Source organism: Adiantum capillus-veneris, chromosome 5, assembly GCF_014529385.1.
Source record: "Adiantum capillus-veneris isolate H3 chromosome 5, ASM1452938v2, whole genome shotgun sequence".
Lineage (NCBI taxonomy): Eukaryota > Viridiplantae > Streptophyta > Polypodiopsida > Polypodiales > Pteridaceae > Adiantum > Adiantum capillus-veneris.
The window spans coordinates 73471748-73493911 of record NC_140935.1 but is presented as its reverse complement, the minus strand read 5'-3'; the positions used below and the strand labels follow the sequence as shown (position 1 = coordinate 73493911).

Below are 22164 nucleotides of genomic sequence, written 5' to 3'. Positions count from 1 at the left end.
TAATATACAATTGCTCCCATAAGAATAATCATACATCCTTTGACAATTTCTCGGCTTAGAGATGCTTCTTTATAGAATAATTTTACAATGGTTTCTCAGAAAAATATGATCCTCTGGCCACGGCCGCTGGTTGCTTCGTCCGCCAAATAGTGATCCAAACTGCTATTGGATGCCTCATTTATGTATGCAACACTAAGCTGGATATTCAGTTTGCAGTCTCACACATCAGCAGATTTATGCATAGCCCAAGGTCTAAGCATTGGCAGGTTGTGAAGAGGATTTTCCGCTACTTGAGTGGCACTTTACATCTTGGCTTGTTTTAACCCAAGGGGGAATCATTGCTGCTAGACTTACATGCTTTTTTAGACTCAAATTGGGCTGGTTGTTTCGACACGCGAGTGTCCACGAGTGGTTTTTGTTTCATGCTTGGCAGTTCATGTATATCATGGTTGAGCAAGAAGCAACCTACTGTGGACACTTCTAGTTGTGAGGCTGAGTACAGGGTAGTCTTCACAACTGCGCTTGAGTGTTTATGGCTCAGATGCCTTATGGCTGATTTGGGTGTTGCACAAGACACTCCCAACACTATCTACACTGACAATCAGAGCACATTGGCAGTTGCGAGGAACCCAGTTTTTCATGCTCGCACAAAGCACATTGAGGTGCATTATCACTATGCCATGGAGAGGCTCTCAGTAGGAGAGATCATCTTGGCTTACGTGCCAACACAAGACAACCTTGCAGATCTTTTCACAAAGGCATTGCCTCGTGAGAAGTTCGAAGCTTTTTGCAAAGCTTTGGGCTTACTCCCCTTTGTGGAATGATCATGTCCTCAGGGCATGGAACTTCCCTTTACTCTATGTGCCAGCTATCGTCTCGTTCACGCATCACTCTAGGGGGAATTGGTTACCATATACATGTGGTAGTGATGTGTGTGAACACACTTAGGACTGCCGAGGCATTTTTTCCCTCTTTAAGTGGTTTTTTCCCTCTTGCATTATATATACGCCCATCATTCTAGGGCTATCTATCTTTCCATTGCACACTAAGTAATATACTATGTTGTGTGCCTTGAGCTTCCTTTGTCTTCTCCAAGCTGTGTGTGTTTTCTTGCAATCCTAATTCCAACAACATGCTCTTCTCCACCCAACCACTCCCTTTTCTAGAATCCCTTGTCTATCTTTAGAGAACCCCTATACTTAGCATGCCTAGCACGCCATTAGCATTTTTCTAACCTAAACCTACGTTAGGTTGATTAATCCACTTGTTAAATGCCAAACTTGGTACTTAGACATGGAACTATCTACTTATAGCAAAGACTGAACATTGTAAAACTGGACGATTGCAATCAAGGTAACCTCTAAAGAAACTTCTCTTGGGCCAAAAGGGATCTCTGCCTGGATCTGAGACTAAAAGAAGAGCCTAACTCAAGCAACATTCTCTAATTGAGCAAAACTTATTGCTCTTACTAGTGAAGCAATTACATACTGATGTAAATCAGTCAAGTTATTTATTAGCATTTGGGCTTGCCTATGACACAAAACCTAGTTTGGCACCCTGTGCCTAAATCCACTCATACATTTACTCTCCACATGTAGCGCAAATCCCAAATTGGTGTCGCTCTCCATAGAATTAGAAGAGTGTGTTGTGGAGTGCCTTTATAAAAGTAAGCGAGATCCCTAAAACTTCTTAACTCCACACTCTAAAGGATGGTATATTGTGCCAATCATGGCTGCACAATAACTTCTTAGCTTCACAATTTAATGGATGGTATATTGTGCCAATCATGGTTGCACAATAAGTGAACCTACATCCCTTTGCTTAAAACTTTGTGCCCTTACGTGTGAGTGTTTTGAATCAGTAATGTTTATAAGAAAAACTCAAAAGTAGCACCACATATTATAGTGCTCATAGCCATATATACATCCTAGTATTCATTGAGGTGAAAAACTGAACTAGAAACACATGTATTGCACACTCTTAGTGCGAAACAATGATCATAGAGTGTCCCAAAAAGATACATCCAGTAAAAAGTTATCTAATTAAACCCTATAAGAAAATGGTATCTACTATATTTGTGGTTGATTATCTAAGACCGAACTGGTAAAAAATATCCAAACTTGAGAGATATCTTATGACTTTGGAGATTCTAATTGATGAACTGTGCTCCGATTCTCATCCTGCTGTGTTCCTCGTAGCAAGTATGTGAATCTAAAAAGCAACAAAACACAAATTTTCTCTCTTAGCTCGTGCAAAATCAACAACAAATAGAGAACCTATAGAGCTGGTGACCCTCTTGGAAGGTTTGGTATTTGAGATCGATTGGGTCTAGTGCATTTTTTTTCTCATCTGTATCCTAGACCAAAGCTTCTGTAATTGCGTATTCCAATGTCTCTGGATGCAAATGAGTAATTGTAGCCTTGATATTAGGATGCAGAACATAAAGAAAACCTTGAGCCTTGCGAAAATTATTTAACCCATCCAACTTAAGAATAATCTTGCGATACTTGGAGATATAACCGGTTAGAGAACTATTGAGCACGTAGAAATTGTCTCACGTGTTCCAATTGTTCTCTACTTCATACTAGAAAAATTTCTTTTTGAATATGTGCTTAAACTGCACCCATGTCTTAGCTTTTGTGTAGGTGGAATAGCCATTCACCACTTATACGCCTCACCTTAAAACTAAACTAGTCTTTGTTGGACATGCATCATCTAATGTCCAATGGAGATGGTGAACGCTTATCCACTTGAGATCCAATTATGAAAAATGTGTTAATAGCATCGTTATTTCAATTCTGTAGATTGATGGTTTCCAATACTTCATTCATGATGGCTTTTTTGAGTTTGGCCTATCGCAAACCCATCTGTCCCTTAGCTAGTCGTGAGTGAAATATTTGATTGTTCAATGGAAGCTTGAATTATAAATTTATTAATTGGCTCCGTGATTGCATGTGAGGCAAGGGGAATAGCCTCCAGGTTAACCAGCCAACCTTCCTTATATAGCCTAAGATGATCATATAAGGCCCCTTTCCTAGGCCATGGGCTCCTAGCCCCTTGCCTGGCCCTCGCTTGGTCCCTTGTCCTCAGAGTGCAATTAACTTGGTGTTAATCAATGCCAAAGAAAATTCAATTTGATTAGTTTGTTGGAAAGAACATTGAAATTGTGCATGCCAACGAAAGCCATGATCGTTTTGTAAATTTTCGTTCTCGTATGCTTGCACATCTGACATAGCCGCACCCAGCCCCAATGTTGGAGGATTTTCAAAATCATTTAGAACATTGTGTTTTGTGATGACATGTTTGAAAAGTCTTATGCAATCATGCTCCTTGAGAAAATTGTTGAAAACTTGCTTTGTATGAGAAATCTTGGACAAACTTTATTTGTCAATTTTGGAACTTTGGAACCCTTCGCTTTAGAGAGAATTACTGTCCAAGATTGAGAAAATCAAGCCGCGCTTGGAAGAGATCTTTTACTAGCCACCTTTTCCCCAAAATTCATGGCCCTTGTGTTGTGCAAACAAACTTCAGAGTTTTCAGAAATAATTAATTTGGTAGACGCCAAGCCCTCGTTGTTTGACTATTGATGTTACAGTTTCCCCGAAGCTTGATGAGTACCCTCTCCCAAGGGATTTAAATCTTGAATGAGAATCCCCCTTCATGAAGTCGTATGGGCCATGGCTAGCTTGTTTTAAATAGCAAGTACCAAGCCTTGAACTTTACCATTCAAAGAGAGCACCCTCCAAATAATAAGGCACAAATAGGTCTCTACCATACCATTTCAAGAAAATAAAAACTAGTTCAACAGAATAAAATGCCATAGTGAAGGATAGCAATGTAGAAAACTAAAAGCCTAGTGACACTGGAAAGTCAATAGACTTCGTCCTCTCCATATAGAGAGACTGTCTAGGGTGCATGCAATATGATTATACATTCCCTTAGTGTTTCTTCTACTTAGAGTTTCTTTGCACTTTGTTACTGAATAGAATTCTTTGGAAGCTGATAGAGAGTTAGACACGCTCATGCATTATTTGGTTCCTTGTTGAAGTGATCAAAATTTCCACGCTGCACCCACCCACACATACCCATATTCTACCTACGTTGATAATAAGGATACAAAGTCTCCTTTATCAACGTTGGTATAAAGTCCCTTCTCTTTTAATTTTTCGATTTTTTTTCCTCTTCATCCCCGTCCCTTGTGCAGCACCCACTGGGACTGCAGATCTCGCGATTAGGAGTACGTGAGTTATACGGTCTGTCGACTCTACAACCTGCGTTCGCAACTTCGCATTGGAAAGACCACACACACACACACACACACACACACACACACACAGAACCTCCGTGGTAGCAATTATCCAGCGGAGCTCGATTGCACGCGTATATACAGAGGAGAGACGTATGTGCGCTCTCTTTCTCTCTCTCTCTCTCTCTCTCTCACACACACACACACACACACACACACACACACACACACACACAGAGGCGCTGGGTACACTGTCTGGAGCAATCTAGGCAATCTGTTCTCATACCAGTATGCTTCGTCTTTCTTCAGGTAAGATGCATGTAATCAATTCTGGGCACCTGTGTTGAACTGGCAAAATGTCAAGTTGTGTAAGGGACAGACACGATGGAGGAGCTCTACTTCGGCAAGTTGTTCTCGAGAGGCAACTCCTATGCAGTCTTTGCCCTCATGGTTGCTCTGCAGCAGGCAGAAAGTGAAATTTTTAATATATTATCTGCTTATGTGTTCAATGCCATGGAAGCTGATGTAGCCTGCAAGTCTGGAGGAGATGGACCTTGAGGGATTATAGAACCAGATTAACACCAAGGTAGGAAGCAATTCCATATTGATTAGCTGCTTACATAAAATTGTATGTGAACTGTTTGTGAAGTATGTGTATACGAGCTTTAAATTTAGTTCTTGTGATTGAAGGTTTTAGGACGTGGTCTCGTTTCTCAAATACGTGAAATTTTCTCAAAAGGAAAACTGGTATTAAGGTTGTTCAAGGCTACATAGGTGTCTTATGAAAGTAAAGGGATTGCGACAATTAAGTCTGTCTACATCAACCTCATGTTCTGGGGATTTTTGTAGCAAAGAGATGCCATACAAGATAGTTATGAGCAACATGACAGTTCTTTTTATGCAATTCGCTATTCAAGTGCATGCTCTTGTGATTTGTGATATACGACGTATATATTCAATTACTGTTTTAGTCAGTTTGTTGAAAAGAGGCTTTACATTTGCTCATGAGTTGCAGATTTGAATCCGTTACTGTGATCACATAATGGAAATGACACAGAAAAACAGCACAGAAGGGCTGCGTCCTGCTTGCAGGACACCATATGTGAAGGAGGAGATAGTGTCAATTACAGCCCATTCCGACAGGTTTGGCTTCAATTGCATGGGTCTTTGAACTTACTCCTCCTTGCTTTCAAGCTTGCCTGTGCACCAATATACACATTCGTTCTAAAGGTGTGGTCACTGTAAAAGCTTCAGCTTGCAAATCAGGCTGGGCACTCTTATTTGTAAGGCAGCCAGGATTAAGTTCTTAAGATGTCTTATCCTTTTTTGTTTACTTGTTAGCCAAGTAAGCTGCGTCAACTTATTTTGCGCATGCCTTTTCTATAGTTAATAGTTTTGTTTTATCTAGTTTTGTTTCGTAGCAAATAAAGTGATTTAGTTTTTTTCTTTCTTTCTTGTGTCCCTTGCTTTTATAGTTTTATGAATGCTTTATTCCCTCTTATAATTCGTGATTTTAGACTATTCTGAACTTATGAAGGTATATCTGAATAATTTTGTTTTGCCATTGGCTCATGGGGCTTTTTACTGGTCCTGAGTTTTATGGTGTTTTCTAACCTGACCCTATTGCTCGTATAAATAGGCTCTTTAACATTTTTTTGTGACGATCCTTTCTTTGAGCGAATCCTTTGGCTGCATGCTTACTCACTTAGACCAAGCAAGGGGCTCCTAATCAGCAGAATTATTGTAGCATACACATTGCACATGTGCACGCTTATCCTCTCTCTCTCTCTCTCTCTCTCTCTCTCCCCCCCCCCCCCCCCCCCCCCCCCCCCCACTCATGGCTGCATTGTTGGTTTGTTCTGCTGCATATAACAATGTCATCATACAGATGGAGGCTGTGAACTGCATCCTAGAACATTGATATCTTAATCTCATGGTCTCATATAGTCTGCTGTTTGGGTCTGTTGGGAGGCCAGGGGATAGCTACAATTGTTGTGCTGTATTTTGTATGAATCAGTGCTTTGGTAGTTTGTTTAGCTTATATTTTTTCCTTTTTGGAATAGAGTCAATGATGTGATTCCAAATCCTGGTACAATGACGGCGAAGGCTGCAGAAGGAAGGAAGTATCTAAGCAATGCTCGAGTGCTTCAAAGAAATATGGTTTATATTGTCGGGATACCTGCAGCTTTGGCGGATGAAGAGGTAAGGTGTCAGTCATTTATCAAGCTGTTATTTTTCCTATTCAGTCCAGCGCATGCGTACAAATGTTACATTTTTCTTTGTTTCAGATGCTGGAGCAGAAAGAATATTTTGGCCAGTATGGAAAAATCGTAAAGATTTTAGTTTTAAAGGATGAGGGCCATAGCTTTCAGCATTCATCTGCAGGGTGTAGTGTAGTCGTGTAAGTCTTACTCAATTTTGTAATTCTTAGAAAACCAATGTACTTGTTGCTATTGATGCCCGAGGGATTGCAATCAAATGTGCAGGTATGTGACTTATGTGAAGGAGGAAGATGCTTTGCGATGCATTCAGTCTGTAAATGGATATGTCTTGGGTGGCAGTATGCTGAAGTAATTTTTTTGATATTTGCATGTGTCTCTTCTTAAATCAAGGAATGAATCAATTCTTCACACCACTCATATCAAACCAATTTTCCTTGCAGGGCTTGTTTTGGAACAACAAAGGATTCCAATGCCTGTCTACAGCAAATGGTGAGGCTTATTTCTGTCTTCCTAGGCTTAAAATTTTGTGTGTTTTAGTTTTGCTTATCTCATAAATTGTGCTATGTGGAGTCTTGCAACAATCCGGATGGCCTCTATCTGCAGGAGGAGGGCCCACGGGAAGACAAGTATCCTCAAGAGCAGACACTTATAAAGTGTGGAAGGTACAAACGTTTTCAACTACTCATTATTGTTGAACCATGGATGTTTCTTTCACAAACCCTCACACACTAGAGGAGATGCTTAAGTTTGAGAGGATCTGGATGAGGGTAATCTATCGGTTTCATAGATATTGAGATTGGTATTGGGTTTATCTCTGTTCTCTCTCTCTCTCTCTCTCTCTCTCTCTCTCTTTCTCTCTCTCTATATGAGTGGTATATATATATATATATATATATATATATAAATATATATATATAAATATAAATATATATATATATATATATATATATATATATATATATATATATATATATAAAATATATATATAAATATATATATATATATATATATATATTATGCAAGTTGAGCCTCCTTGTAGGGAGTGGTTTCACAGAAGATATTTAGAATACATGCTTTTAAAGACAAAAATTGTCATGGACGAATGTTGGTAGTATTGAATTAGTGCTATGAGAGACTTGGAGAAATGTTATGAAATGAAATGTTATATTAACGTCTTCAAAAGGCCAAAGTGACCTATGAGACCAGGAAGTTACAATGCGGTGTATCTGATACAAAGTCAGATTAACAAAGTTAGAGAGAGAGAGAGAGAGAGAGAGAGAGAGAGAGAGAGAGAGAGAGAGAGAGAGAGAGAGAGAGAGAGAGAGAGAGAGAGAGAGAGAGAGAGAGAGGCGTGAGATTGCATCAAAGTCCAATTTGGCGTGTCTTGAGTTCAAGACTTGATATTCAAGGGATAGAGAGGTTAGCAAGCCAAGCGTGCGATTGAACCATTCGTTGTGCTTGTTCACTTAGTTGCCGACCCAAAACTCCTCGAGATGCTTTTCTAATTAAGAGAGAGTTTATATTTATTGAATGATTCACCTTTTATCCTTATTTCATTAAACGATTTTCCTTTAGAGAAATTGAGAGAGGAAGAGTTTGTTATTCTTCATCGCATGACTAATTGGATAGACTTGGACAATGTCTTTGGGTCGCTAGCTTCCACTTAACTTGATGCTCTGATCCAACCCAAACAAAAAAGCCTCCAACTTGCTCCTCACCTATAATTGCTCACCTAGCTGCAGATTAATTATTTTGCATCAAAGCCCAGAACTCACCCTTCAATCTTTTGGATAAACTGTGTTTGATGAATGACTAAGTTACCATCCTTACGCTCATGAGACAGTGAGGAGGTTTCTTCTCATCCCAAGGCCTAGAAAATGTATAAATTTTACATTCGGCCTCCTCCTTTGTAATCTTACTATGTTTCTATTGGAATCAATTTACGTACACATTTGGCCTTAAGGAAGTGTTTCCCTCTGTATAAAAAATAATCGTGAAGTTAGGAAGCATCCCTCCTACGCACATGCCTATTATCTCGCGCAGTCCGTAAGGGTATCCTTCCGTGCGAGGCAAAGCACCATGTATCCCTCCCATCGATCAAGGAATCCGTGCTCCAAAAGCCCTAAAAGCATTTGTGACATTCGGCTCACAAGCAGCAACAACGTTTCTCTTTCCCTCGGCATCTCGTCACAACACATGTAGATTTCAGGCTAAGACAACCGATTCAGTTTTCAGCCCTCAAGCATCACTAGCGTTTTCAGATTTCAGCCCATTAGTCTCGTCGTCGTTGTCGTCGTCATCGTCATCGTCATCGCAAGCATCTCATCATTTAGGACCATTGTACCAGACTTTGTGCAATCTAAAGCAAATACCCCTCTCTAGCAATAGAGAGGGGGACCCTTGTTGGGACCCCATCTAGTGTCGATCTTCTCTCTCTCTCTCTCTCTCTCTCTCTCTCGATCACTCACAACACTTTTCTCACAGTTTTCCACTCTCTTTTGTTTCAGTCATTGCACAATCTCTCATTTAGGTTAGGGGGCTCTCTCTCCCCTTCAGTAAAAAGGAACCTTGAGCATACGCTGATCACTCATACACCAACATTCTCTTCCGCTGCACATTACATTGGTATCAAAGCTTTTTGGTAGTGTTCAGTATCATCACTCAAGGAAAGAAGCACAAAGAACCACATGATTTTTTTTTTACTTCTTGTGATCGCACGTAACCCAATCCCTAATCTGTGTTTTTGAAGAGTGGCAGGTAACCCAGAAAAGAAGGGCTTGTCCAGCCTCCCCTTGTTCCTCTTTTCCACTCATTGAGAGCGGACCTGCACTTAGCGGTAGGCCAATCGACGTGAGGTGGACAAGCAACCTTGGTGTGAGCACAAGGCCGCCAAGGGGTCCGCATGAAGGAGTTGAGCTTGGTTAAGAGAGAAGCCTTCTGAAACGTAGATTGCAAGCCAAGTACCCAAGAACCCAAGTACCTCAAGTACCCAAGAAACTCAGTGCATGGTCATCACTAGAAGTGGAATGGATGCTTTGCGTGAAGGTGATGAGAGTGGAGTTGGAGGAGACAGTTTCTACACCAAGAGGATTGTTCCCGGATCCTCCCCCATCCCCATCTACGCCACGAATTGCACCAAGTCCTATGGAGACTTTGGTGAAGTCAATGATGGAGATGATGCTACAACAAGAGGCGCAGCGTGCCACCATGGATCGAGACTGTGAAGAACGAAGGGCATCTATGGAGCTTGAGTGTAAGCAAGCACGCGAACCGTCGCGAAACTCAACGCATAGCGGCTGAAGAAAGAAGGGCAACTATGGAGCTCGAGCGTGAGCAAGCACGCTAGGCTTGTAGCTGCCGAAGGATAGCAGGACCAACGTTTGTAGGAGTTGCTCTCTGAGAAGTTGACGTTTAGTAAGTATGATGGTAAGATGGATGCTTCTGTGATTCATTCTTGGTTGCATCAATTTAATGCTTACTTTGGGAAAACCAGCAGCAGTAAAGTTTTGACTGCTGCCATGTATCTAGCGGGTGATGCCATCAATTGGTATCAAGCTTGATAGGAGTCATAGTTGGCTGAGTATCTTGAGCATGCCAAGGATGGCGTACCCCTCTCTCTCAGTTGGGGCGACTTCCAAGACAAGCTCAAGGCTAGTTTTATGCCACCACAGAACCTAGATCGATTAAAAGAAGATCAACACAGCCTTAAGCAAAATGACACTCTTGTTATGTCTTTTTCTAACCGTATTTTGCAGATTGGTGTTCAATTGTGTAAATCGGACAAGGATCGCAAGGAGGCTTTCCTTTTCGGGTTGGATGAGTACATCAAGTTCGATGTACAAGTCTTCAACCCTACGGACTACAATGACGCCGTCATAATCACTCTAGCACAAGAAATGAAGCACAACAAGGGTAAGCCGAAGGAGAGCAAGTCAAGTACCCCTCAGTACCAACAGAATGGTAAGACCAATGGTAAGAACAATGGTAATTCTTCTCCTTCTCAATCTTCCTCTTTCCTAGAGTACCTAACTCTTATAATGATAATACAGGACATGCTAAAACTCAAGAAACCCCTAAGTAGTAGGGGGTTGGTTAAGTCTTGAAGAACGCACCGAGTATGCAAAGAAAGGAAGATGTTTTGAATGTCACATAAAAAGAGTTTGTCTATCACGAAGACGTGGCAACTGCTAACCTTAGTTGTTGGTTTTTTTGCGATGATTTTTATTTAATTTTTGGGACTCTCTTTTTGAAGTCGATGATCTTTTGAGTGTAGCAAGCAGCCTTATTTAAGGACCTCACTGCTTGGCAGTAGCCCTGCTATACAAATGAGGGATGTGGTTAGCACCAATCTAGCCTTAGGATCTTTAGCCTTGAGGCGGGCGTTGATCTGAAACACTGACCTTACTACAAAAATGAAAAACACTTTTACTTCTTCTTCAGCTTCAACCAGCAATGTTGATGACTCTCAGGTACGTCTTTTCGACCTTTCTTTCTTTTCAATAGCTAGAAGTAGCCATAATCTGTATCAAGAAAGATTTAAGTTTTTAGCTAAGTCTAATTTGAAGAATTTGCATGTTTTTGGTGATGGTCCTATTCGTTGGGCTTCTTTCAAGAATGTCTTAGTTAGTACTCATTACACAAGTTCTTTCATAACAGCCCTCAATCGTTTGAGGCGTTAAAGGAAAAAACATCTTGTAGTAGATCGTCAAGCAGTGAAGTTGAGATCACATATTGTCAAGTTTGGTTCTTTGCTCTTCGTAGGTTTGTAGTAGTATTCATTTTTCGATTTCATATTTAGCTTACCTGAGGACTTAAGAATGTGTTCCGTTATAAGTTGTGTGAAGTTTGATTTCTAGGATTAAGTTTTTAAGATGTCTTATCCTTTTTTTGTGCTTAAAGTTGAGTACTTGTTTTAAGCCAAGTAAGTTGCGTCAACTTATTTTACACATGCCTTTTCTAAAAACATTTTTAAGTTAATAATGTTTTGTTTTATCTAGTTTTGTTTCGTAGCAAACAAAGTGATTTAGTTAGTTAGTTTGTTTGTTTTTGTTTTTCTTTTCTTTTCGTGTGTCCCTTGCTTTTATAGTTTTATGAGTGCTTTATTCCCTCTTATAATTTGTGAGTTCAAACTATTCTGAACTTATGAAGGTATATCTTGTAGTAGATCGTCCTCTAAGTCCGGTTCATACCTCTCAAGTTATTTATGTTATTTATAGTATTCACGACAGTTCTATGATGTATGTTGGCCAAACCTTTCCAACAGCTTTTGTCCGTTTTCAGGAACACGTAAGAGAAGCGAGAAAAGTTCAAAATAAGAGCATCTTACGTGAAAGTGTGAAACATTTGTATGCGGCAATAGCAAAACATGGCTTTGAGTCTTTCCGTTGTTTTCTCATTGAGCACATAGAGAGTAATTTTAGAAACTCTAAATAGTTCTATAAATCAGTGTGGCCTCGAGAGTTGTTTTGGATGAGAACTTTGCATACTTTTTTCCCTAAAGGTTTCAAGTTGGAAGGAAGTCTTCTTTATGTAAAAATAAGACAATTTACCATAAGAAACCTATGCTTTGGCGAAGGCATCCCAAACCCGAGTTAGTTCTCCTTCAAGTCAGTTTAAAAGAACTTGGATTCCTAAAGGTTCTTGTTCAGATCCACCTTCTATCCCTGAAATCAATCGAGTTGTCTTGCACAACACTATTTCTAGTAGAGTACAAAGTCTCCCTAGGGCTTCAATCTCTAGAATTGAGAGTTAAGACCCTTCTAACCATAGAATTTTTGCTTATAGAGATTTCAAACGTAGATTGATTTACCTATCTAGAGCCATGGAATTGGGTTCTTTTTCTTATAAATTATTTGAAAGGTATAATATAAAGATCCTATTTAAGCTCTTGTATAGCCTTGAGAACTACTCTTATGAAGATTTGGAGCTAAGAGAGTCTCGTAGCACTCAACTTCGAGTACTGTTAGGCAAATTTCTGAAGTTCAAGTGGCCTAGTCTGAAAAATCCCTTGGTTGGAAATAAAGATTTGTTGATAACTATCTTTACCTCCCTTGACTTAAACAAGATTGGATTAAGCTCTATTTTGAGATCTAAAGAAGCTTTGGATGCTCTCCCTCCTTGTGTGAGAAAGGTATGGAACCATCCCGTTGTAGCTTTTAAATATGTGAAAACTTTAGGACAAAAAGCTTTCAACTATAGTGATATAGGACGTAATCTAAAAAAGCAAGAAAGGCTAGCAATCTCAAGTGTTGATTGTCCTTGTAGTAATACTGCCTTTTCTTCTTACGTAAATGGAGCTTTGGGTCATGTAGTTACTGCCGATTGTTCTATCCTTCCTTCGGATTCCTTGAAAGACCTTTTGTCAAGAGGTACTAAATATAGGCTCCCTTGCCTTCTCAAAGCCATAGAAAAAGGAATTTCTAGTTTCGTAGTAAAGTTTGAGAAGTCTTTAGGAGTTCAAGGTATTTTTACCCATTGGAAGTCTGTAGTCCTCAAGAAAGCTTCTTTGAAATTAGCATCTTGCTCTCGGAACGTTTCTTCAGGAAGGGATAGCTTATCTTCTTGTGATCGTGATGCTCTTAGGAAATTTCATCGTGATTTTGTAATCTCTTATGTAGATAAGTGTTCTAATAACTTTGTTGTTACGTGCAAAAAGTTCTATTTAGAATCTTTGTTAGATGAAGTAAACTCTCAGACTTACAATGATTGTGATCTTTCAATTCAAGAGGTTATCTTGAAACATCAAAGACTTTTGTAAGTCTTTTGGTTTCAAGTGCCAGCCTAAATTACCTTTTTTATATACCGTTTGGAAGTTCCACAAGAACCCTATAAAGCCTAGATTTATAGTTGCGTCTTGTAACACCTCTTTGACCGAGGTTTCCAAATGGCTTAGTTATTGTTTCAAAGCTATTTTACCTAGCGTAAATGAATTGTGGAAAAATATGCTAAAGGAAGCAAACGTACCTACCGATTCAAGTTGGATTTTAAATAATTGAGTAGGTGTGATTCGTGTTTTAAAGTTTTTGAACTCTTCAAGAAGCCTTAAGGAGAAATCTTCTCCTTTTTGTCTCCAAACTTTTGACTTTACTACGCTATACACGAAGCTAAATTTGAAGGACCTTAAATTTAGAGTCAAGTCTCTTATTTTAAAAGTTTTTGCGTACAAGCTTGAGAAGGATAGGTACAAGGCATTGCTAGTAGAAAAGTCAGCTTTGAACTTTGACTTCTTATGGTTGAAAAGTAAGAATGTAGATGTAGACAAAGGAAGAAAGAGATTCACTAGGATTGTAGATGACATTGACATCATATCTTGGTTAGATTTTCTTTTGGACAATTTATATATAACCATCGGCGACTCTCTTTTCAAGCAAACAATTGGTATCCCTATGGCCACCAATTGTGCTGTTTTTCTTGTTAATTTCTATCTTTTTACTTATGAGTTTGATTTTATGGAGTGTCTTGTCCTTGCTGACACTTGCCCAATATTTTTGCACAAGTTATGCAATGTAAGACGCTTTGTAGATGATCTTTTTGTTCCTGACGTTCCTTCTTTTCAAGATTTTATGTACTTGAATTTGAGTTCTGCAGGCGGAGGAATTTATTCCAAGGAGTTTTGTGAACTCAACTGTACCACAAATAGTGATTGTTGTGCCTTTTTAGACCTTAAGATTTTTCAGACTCCCTTGGGATTAGAAGTAGATATCTATGATAAGCGCCTTGAACTAGAATATGCAAATCTAAATATCATCCGTATGCCTCACATTTCTTCGAACATTTCTGTTTTAGCTAAGTACGGTGTCATTTGCTCTCAACTATTTATATTTTCTCGTCTTTGTTCCAGTAAATCTGCTTTTGTTGTTCAATCTTGCCATCTTATTTCTTTACTAGTTGAAAAAGGATACTCATTCAAAAGAATCATGAAAAACGTTCGTTCATTTTTGTATTGTAGTAAGTTTATTTTTAATGTTTTTTCCTTTGGAATGTTCAAGATAATCAGTAGTAAATTCAATAGAAGTGGGGAGCTAAAAAGCCCACTTATTGTTTGACTTAATAACACCTTATGTTGTTCTTTTGATCTTTAGCGCTTCTAGTACTTTTACTATAGCTTGATAAATGTTAACCTTTATCATGGCTGAGTATGCCCATCACCTTCGGAGGGTGATAGAAACTCAGCTCGTTGGTTTTGTAGAGTACGTTCTAAGCATGAATGACCTCTATATAAACCTGCACCTACTCTTGGGCACTGGCGACGTGAGTAGGGATGTCATAGCTGTTGTCCAAGCTATGCATGATAAAGGTGATAATCTTATTCTTCCTGTTTGGACAGGCAACGAAGTTGAGATCACATATTGTCAAGTTTGGTTCTTTGCTCTTCGTAGGTTTGTAGTAGTATTCATTTTTCGATTTTCGTATTAGCTTACCTGAGGACTTAAGAATGTGTTCCGTTAGAAGTTGTTGCGTGAAGTTTGATTTCTAGGATTAAGTTTTTAAGATGTTTATTCTTTTTTGCTTAAAGTTGAGTACTTGTTTTAAGCCAAGTAAGTTGCGTCAACTTATTTTACACATGTCTTGATCTCCCCAACTCTATAGCTCGATCAATGAGAGTACCACTGGTGTTTGTATGGGTGGGAATCGAGCTCTATGGTGGTGGTGGTGGTGGTGGCCCCTCTGCCTCTGTGGTACTCGGACTGAAGAAATGTGAGATGCGTCTCTGGGACTGTCTCTGTCGATGCCCTCTCAATAGAGAGTCTCTATGTCTCTGTATCTCAAGTAGAAATAATCCGAGACATCTCTAATCCTGATATCTCATGACTCTATCTAACGAGTCAAAACCATCTCTGAAGAAGCAGTGAAAGCGTCCCCGTATCTCATAGTAGACTGTGCAGTGACATATGTAGTGAAGCTCTGTCTCTGGCTCTGCATGGCATAACTGACATATCCTATTGTCTGATGGTATGCCTCTGAATCTACCTGTCTCGATCCCAAGCTGGTGTGAAGATGTGCGTATCTGGCCTATGGCACATCGTAACCCATGAGATAGATGTGTGTCCATGTAGTTGGGCCGTGTGACAAATCCGTCTGTCGTGAGTTGGAGAAGATGCTCTCTATAGAAAGCCCTCTTCGTACCCAACTCCCGTGATGGCTCTATCCATGTCCTCTTGGTATCAAGCTGGATAAGATCATGCCGAATGAGTCTAGTAATCTCCATCCGTGTAAGAGCCAAAGATGGTGCATCAAGAGAATACTGGAAAGGGGGCAGCCTGTCCATGCTGAAACCATGCCTTTGAAACCATGAGCTCATCTGTGCATACCAACATGATGTATCTCCCTGTAATGCCAGCTGTCTGGATGACTCAAGAGCAAGCCTAGCATATCTGTCCCTGGTGGTGTCCCATAAGCTGTGTACAAATGATACTGATGTGGTAATTGCCTCAATCTCCGTAGGTGAGGCAGCCAACTCTGCTCGTATGATGTCATGTGGAACTGAGGCCTTGGCTCTAATCAACCTTGAAATCATAGATACCAAGGGCCTCTCCATATTACTCCATCCAGCATTGTCAACAGATGGTCCCCAAACCTGAACCCCGTAGGGCATAACTGAAGCGACCAAAGTGTCAAAGAGCCTGAGCTTTGTTCGAGGTTCCTGGAACTGAACCTGCGAACAAATTCTCTCTAAACCGCCTAGGGCTGCATAGGCACGAGTCAATCTAGTGTCTGCTTGCCACTCTCAGTGTGGACCTCGGTCCACTAAACACCAAGAGAGAGAGAGAGAGAGAGAGAGAGAGAGAGAGAGAGAGAGAGAGAGAGAGAGATGAAATGAAATGTTATATTAACGTCTTCAAAAGGCCATAGTGACCGATGAGACCAGAAAGTTACAAGGTGGTGGATCTGATACAAAGTCAGAGTAACAAAATAACATAACAACAGTACAAAACAAAGATATATACTATGGGATCCTAGATTGGTCGATGTGAACAAAGCAAAAAACTAAGCAAAAACTAAGCAAAAACTAAGCAAAAATGGGCGGCTTGTTGGGATAGCTGAATCACAAGAGATCTAGCATCGGTCGTTGGCGAATCTCATCAATTTCCTCCATGGTTAGTAGTGTGATTGGGCGTCGTGCATGCCTGGCCAGCGTGCTCCGAATCTTCTGACGTAGCCTCTGTCGATGCTGTGTAGTCCTCCGGAGTCTTGGGCGCCCGGATTTCCCCAGTTCAATCGCTCGGTCGATCAGTGTGCCTCTGGTGTGAGACGAGGGGGAGCTGTGCTGTGGGAGTGGCTCTTGCGGCTGTCCCGTGTTTGCTCTGAAGAAGTCTATGATCCGTCTTTGGGACTGGCTAGCCTCGCCATTCATCAGGCTATCTATGTGTCTGCGCAGCTCGAGCAAGAACAAGCCCAGGCATCTCTGATCTTCGTATCCCATGACTCTTGAGAGTGGTCCAAAACTCTCTCTGAACAAGCAATGGAAGCGGCCTCGTATCTCGTAGTAGACGGGGCAGCGGCATGTATAATGCAGCTCTGTCTCAGGTTCCATGTCACACAAGGGGCATGTCCTCGCCTCTGCTGGTACTCCGCTGTATCTCCTAGTCTCAATCCGCAGCTGGTGAGAAGATGTGCGTAACTGGCCAATAGCACATCGTATCCCATGAGACAAGTGGGTATCCATGTATCTGGGTCTCGTCACAAAACCATCTTCCGTAAGCTGGAGAGGGTGGTCTCTGTAGAAAGCCATCTTCGTGCCCAATTCCTGTGCTGGTTGTATCCATGTCCTCTTGGTGTCTAGCTGGGTCAGGTCTTGGCGGATGAGCTTGGTGATCTCTGACTGTGTAAGAGTGAGAGATGGTGCATCCAATGAGTACTGGAATGGTGGCAGCCTGTCTATGCTGAACCCATGCGCCTGAAACCATGATGTCATCTCCCCATACCAGCATGTTGTATCTCCTTGTATGGCTAACTGTCGAGAGGACTCAAGTGCTATGCGAGCATATCTGTCTCTAGGAAGTTCCCATGTGCGGTTTATGAAGGAGACTGATCTGGTGAGCGCCTCCACTACTAGTGGGGGGGCTGCTAGCTCTGCTCGGATAATGGCCCGTGGTACTGATGCCTTGGCTCTAATGAGCCGCGAGATCATAGAGACGAGAGGTTTCTCCATGTTCCCCCATCCGTCTGTGCGATCCGGCCTCCCGCGGTGATCCAATGAAGGTCCCCATATCTCAGCTCCATAGAGCAATGCTGAAGCCACCAAAGTGTCAAAGAGCCAGAGCTTTGTCCGGGGCTCCTGAAACTGAACCTGCGAACACATCTTCTCCAATCTACCCAATGCTGGGTGGGCTCTAGTCAGTCTGGTCTCTGCTGCTCTTCTGAGTGAGAATGCAGGTCCGCTAAAAACCACTCCAAGGTAAGTGTAAGCGTCTGTGTATTCCACAGTCTCCTGGCCGTATGTGAATGTAGGTGCTGACCTCCTGATCCACTGTGGGGTGGTATTAAACACCATAACCTTGGTTTTACCAAGGTTGACAGACAAACCACTTTCGTGGGCAAATGTATGCAAAGCATCCGATTGACGTTGCATTCCCTCTGGGGATTTGGAGATCAACACTATCATCAACATATAACAAAAGTGGAATCCATGTCCCTGCCAACTGTGCACCTTTATCCCCATCGCTGTCAATGTAGTCAGAAACCTCTTCCACATACATACCGAAAAGAGTAGGAGAGAGCGGGCAGCTTTGCTTCACCCCAATAGTGGAGTGAACCGGTGTAGAAAGTCCCTCCGGGGTGCGTACATGCCCTACTACTGATCTGTACAATGCCATGATCCCCCAAATGAGCTCTGTGGGTACTCCCATTTCCTGTAATCTGCGCATCAATCTAGCTCTGGGTACTGTGTCAAAAGCTTTGCGGAAGTCCACAAAGCTACAATAGATCCGTCTCCCATGAGATCTGCCTTCCTCGATGATGGCCCCGAGTGTCATGATATGGTCAAGAGTAGAGAAGCCTCTCCTGAACCCTGCCTGCCCAGTTGCATGCATTCCTTCCCTCTCTGCCCATCTACTCAGCTGTTGCTCAAGAATGGATGCATACAACCGTGCCAGTGTGTGCCCAATCATAATAGTGCGATAGTTCCCATGCTCCATGGGGTCTCCTGACGAGAGAGAGAGAGAGAGAGAGAGAGAGAGAGAGAGAGAGAGAGAGAGAGAGAGAGAGAGAGAGAGAGAGAGAGAGAGAGAGAGAGAGAGAGAGAAAATGAAAATGAAATGTTATATTAACGTCTTCAAAAGGCCAAAATGACCTATGAGACCAATCAGTTACAAAATAGTGAATCTAAGAGAGAGAGAGAGAGAGAGAGAGAGAGAGAGAGAGAGAGAGAGAGAGTAAGTAAACAAGTCCTGAGGCAAACTTAGCAACGAGAGGAATGATGATTATATAACGGTCCTCAACCTGCATAATTCAGGGAGTGTGGAGCAAGCATAGGCAAATATTGCCACTGGAAATGGTTTAATTGTGACCCATGGAGATTATATTTAAAAAAATTCTAATAATTGTTGCACTTGCATGAGGTAGAGCTGTCATGTTGTTGTATCTTGTGGTCATAATATCTAAGTGTATGAAAGGATTTTTTTCAGAAAAAGAATTTCTGAAGCTGATTGGGACAACGGGAGGGTTGAAAGTTGTGGAAGTGGGGACAACTTTTCATCCAACAGTAGTGGAAGCCAACACGCATGCTCTTGGGTCCAAAACAGGAAGGCAGGCTCTGAAAGTTGTAAACGCTGTAAGTTTGATGCAGTAAAGATTAAAGATGAAGTCTCTGTTTTTCCTGAGACAGAAACATCTTCAGTAGAATCGACATCAGGCTTAACAGTTGGTGGGGAGGCATTTACTCATACAGAATCATCAGTTGACATGACTTCGCAAGACTTTGCATTTCTAGGTGATAAGATTATCAAACTGGGTACAGAAGACCATGAGTTTAGGATGGTCCAAGAAAAGTTTTATACTGGCCTTGGTATGCTTGCCTCATTTGCAACCATCAAGGGTATCTTTAAAGACTGCCATAGGAGTACTTCTGGACAGGCAAGACTACTTGCTTTCAGAAGACAGGTGGAAATCACAAGGGCTGCTCGAGGTGATTCAAATGTGAGGTACGCTTGGCATGGCACCTCCAAACCAGGGATTTCGGTTATAGTCCTTCATGGGTTTGGGCAGCCAAGGATTCCGAAGAATGGTGCAATGTACGGCGTTGGGGTTTATCTTGCTCCTGAAGATTATTCCCATGTCAGGTATGCAGCTCTTACCACTATGGTTCCATCAGTTAGTTTTGTAAGTGCTGTGCCAACTAAACTCTTATTACTCTTGTGGTTACTAGTGCCGTATACTCAGATGTTGACGAAAATGGTGAACAACACATGGTGTTGTGCCGTGTAATAATGGGGAACATGGAGCAGGTCGAACAAGGTTCGGAGCAGTTTCACCCCACCAGTGAGGACTATGATACAGGTGTTGACGACATCTGCAACCCAAGGCGTTACGTTGTATGGACTACGCACATGAATACACACATTCTTCTGGAGTATATTGTCAGTTTTAAGCTTGCACCGCCATGGAATGGTGGGTTTTTTAACACTTCCTGGTTTCGGTAGACATTTTGCTATAGATAGAGCCTAAAAGTTTGTTGTAGGGGGGCCTTTTGTCAGACATTATCGCAACATTAAGGGGAAAGCATTTAGTTGGAAAATCAAGTTCAAATGGAAAAGGGTTGCAGCATGTTGACCAATTGGCGGAATGCAAAACTCCTCCAAAGGTTGTCAGCCACCTATCACAGTGCTGCATGTTTTTTTACATGGAGACTGTTCTGCTTTTCTGAGGTTTTATTTGCATACAGACAAGCTGTGCCACTTGCATCCCTTTGCCAGAGTCATTCGCTAAGCAAGGTGAGGAGCCCAAAAATTCTTCTAGGGCTCCTCGATCCCCATGGATGTCATTTCCAATGCTGTTTTTAGTCATGAAAGCAAAGCTTTCGGAAGCACAAATGTGTGAATTGCAACAGCATTACCTTCAGTTCAAGGTGAGGTATATATGCTGTATACACTGATTGCTATCTTTATTGTTGTGCATTGAAAAATTGTTTTTTGGATGTAGGTTGGAAGAATGCCAAGAGAAGAACTGATAAAGGTTGTAAGAAGTATTGCAGGTGATCGTCTCCTAGCTGATTCCATAAGGAGTATGCAAGCCCAGGTATTTATGCCTATATTATTGCATTATCATGCTCCTTGTGGAATTTCAGATTGGGTTGTTTGAACTATTTTGAAATGAATTTATCACTTGAGACTGGTCTCCTACCCAATTAACAGAGACAGCAATCAGAGGACCATGTTGTCGCCGATGGGAAGTCGTGATGTGTGTGTGTGTGTGTGTGTGTGGTACCCACCTTGGGACTATTGGAAGACTTGAATCACTTCAAAACAACCGAACAAGCTGAATGGAGCAAGTTGCAAGAGAGTGCAGGGAGACGGTGAAGATAGTGGACCAGGATGCTATTGCACAAGGGAGTCGATGGCAGTGACTCACCACTATAGCTCCTTATATTTGTTTATTGATTGAGTTTGAGTACAGTGGACAACAAGAATTTGCAAGTCCTTTTTGTGTGGAGTCTTCAACCTTCACGCAGGAAGGAGCAACTTCTACATGTCTTAAGTGTCTACGCTAATAACTCTCATATAGGCTCTACAACCGTAAAAGCAGCTGCTTTCTGTTTAATGAGCGCCAGTGCGCGCGCGCACGCACACACACACACACACATCTACCTAGTACTAGCTACTGCTTACAACACTAAAGTTTCTTATTTAAACTGGAACTTACATGTAATGGAATTTGCCTATTCAATTTGAGAATAGCGGAATTTAATGAGAGTACTTTCAAGAAATGATTTTGTGAGCATAGCGGGTAGACATAATTGAAGATAGCAACATAATCATAGCAATTAGTTAACTTGGCATAGACAATACTTTTGCAAGAGAGAGAGTTTAGAGAACATGACAACAATTGAGGACCGGATTTATGTGGAGCCGGTCCCCCCTCCAATAGGCATTTGTATTATGATTTCTCCCATAAAGAGAGACTTGTTACAATACAGTCTTTGTGTTCCTTGTGACCTAGGTGATGCCATGAAGATGGAAGGCTTCATGCACCACAAACATAACATAAACTTGAAGAAAGCTTGAACTATCCCAAGCCTCAGTCCCAAGACCTCAAACACCTTCGAAGGTGGAGAGAGCTAGCAGGGAATGAGGGTAGGGAAGAGGAAGAAGAAACATTTCGTAGGAGAAAGAATTAGTTCCTCACTTATCATACTCTTGTTGCTAGCATACATAATAGCATAGTAATGAAGAAGAAGGATATGGCAAGCTTAAGCATTGAAGCATGGCTCTTGGTTGGATTTGCACTCCATAGCCAAGAGTGTTGGTGTAGGCTCTCAACCTCTACTTGCTTGGAGAGGGAGCTCTTGCACTTTGCATATCACACAATGAGAGTGCTTGTGAGTGTGTGTGGGTGAGTATACCCCCTAGGCACCCCCCTAGCTTGCTTGGGTCGACCCCCCCTTGTAGCTCATGCCTGAAGCTCATTGGACCCCTCCAGGCCTAGCCAATCACAAGCAAGAGCCATTACAAGCAACATGGGTAGCCTTGGGACAAGTGT

At 41.5% G+C, this 22164-nt stretch overlaps 1 protein-coding gene across 11 annotated transcripts in view; it reads left to right on the top strand.

Moving 5' to 3' along the window:
• The first annotated feature begins 4138 nt into the window (after nt 1–4138).
• Nucleotides 4139–22164, top strand: part of LOC147457523 (uncharacterized) — a 57034-nt gene continuing 39008 nt past the window's right edge. For 4 of the 11 annotated variants that reach the window (XM_086512385.1, XM_086512387.1, XM_086512389.1 and 1 more), the window contains exons 1-12: nt 4169–4832; nt 5262–5389; nt 6310–6448; nt 6535–6647; nt 6733–6816; nt 6909–6957; nt 7039–7130; nt 19083–19748; nt 19835–20076; nt 20163–20269; nt 20351–20533; nt 20608–20703. In XM_086512385.1, coding sequence (XP_086368511.1) covers nt 5289–5389; nt 6310–6448; nt 6535–6647; nt 6733–6816; nt 6909–6957; nt 7039–7130; nt 19083–19748; nt 19835–20076; nt 20163–20269; nt 20351–20533; nt 20608–20703 — 1872 coding nt within the window. In that variant the 5' untranslated portion in view covers nt 4169–4832; nt 5262–5288. Of the gene's footprint in view, nt 4833–5261; nt 5390–6309; nt 6449–6534; nt 6648–6732; nt 6817–6908; nt 6958–7038; nt 7131–19082; nt 19749–19834; nt 20077–20162; nt 20270–20350; nt 20534–20607; nt 20704–20819; nt 21343–22164 lie in introns of those variants that run through there. The other 7 variants (XM_086512382.1, XM_086512384.1, XM_086512380.1 and 4 more) reach the window with 7 other exon arrangements.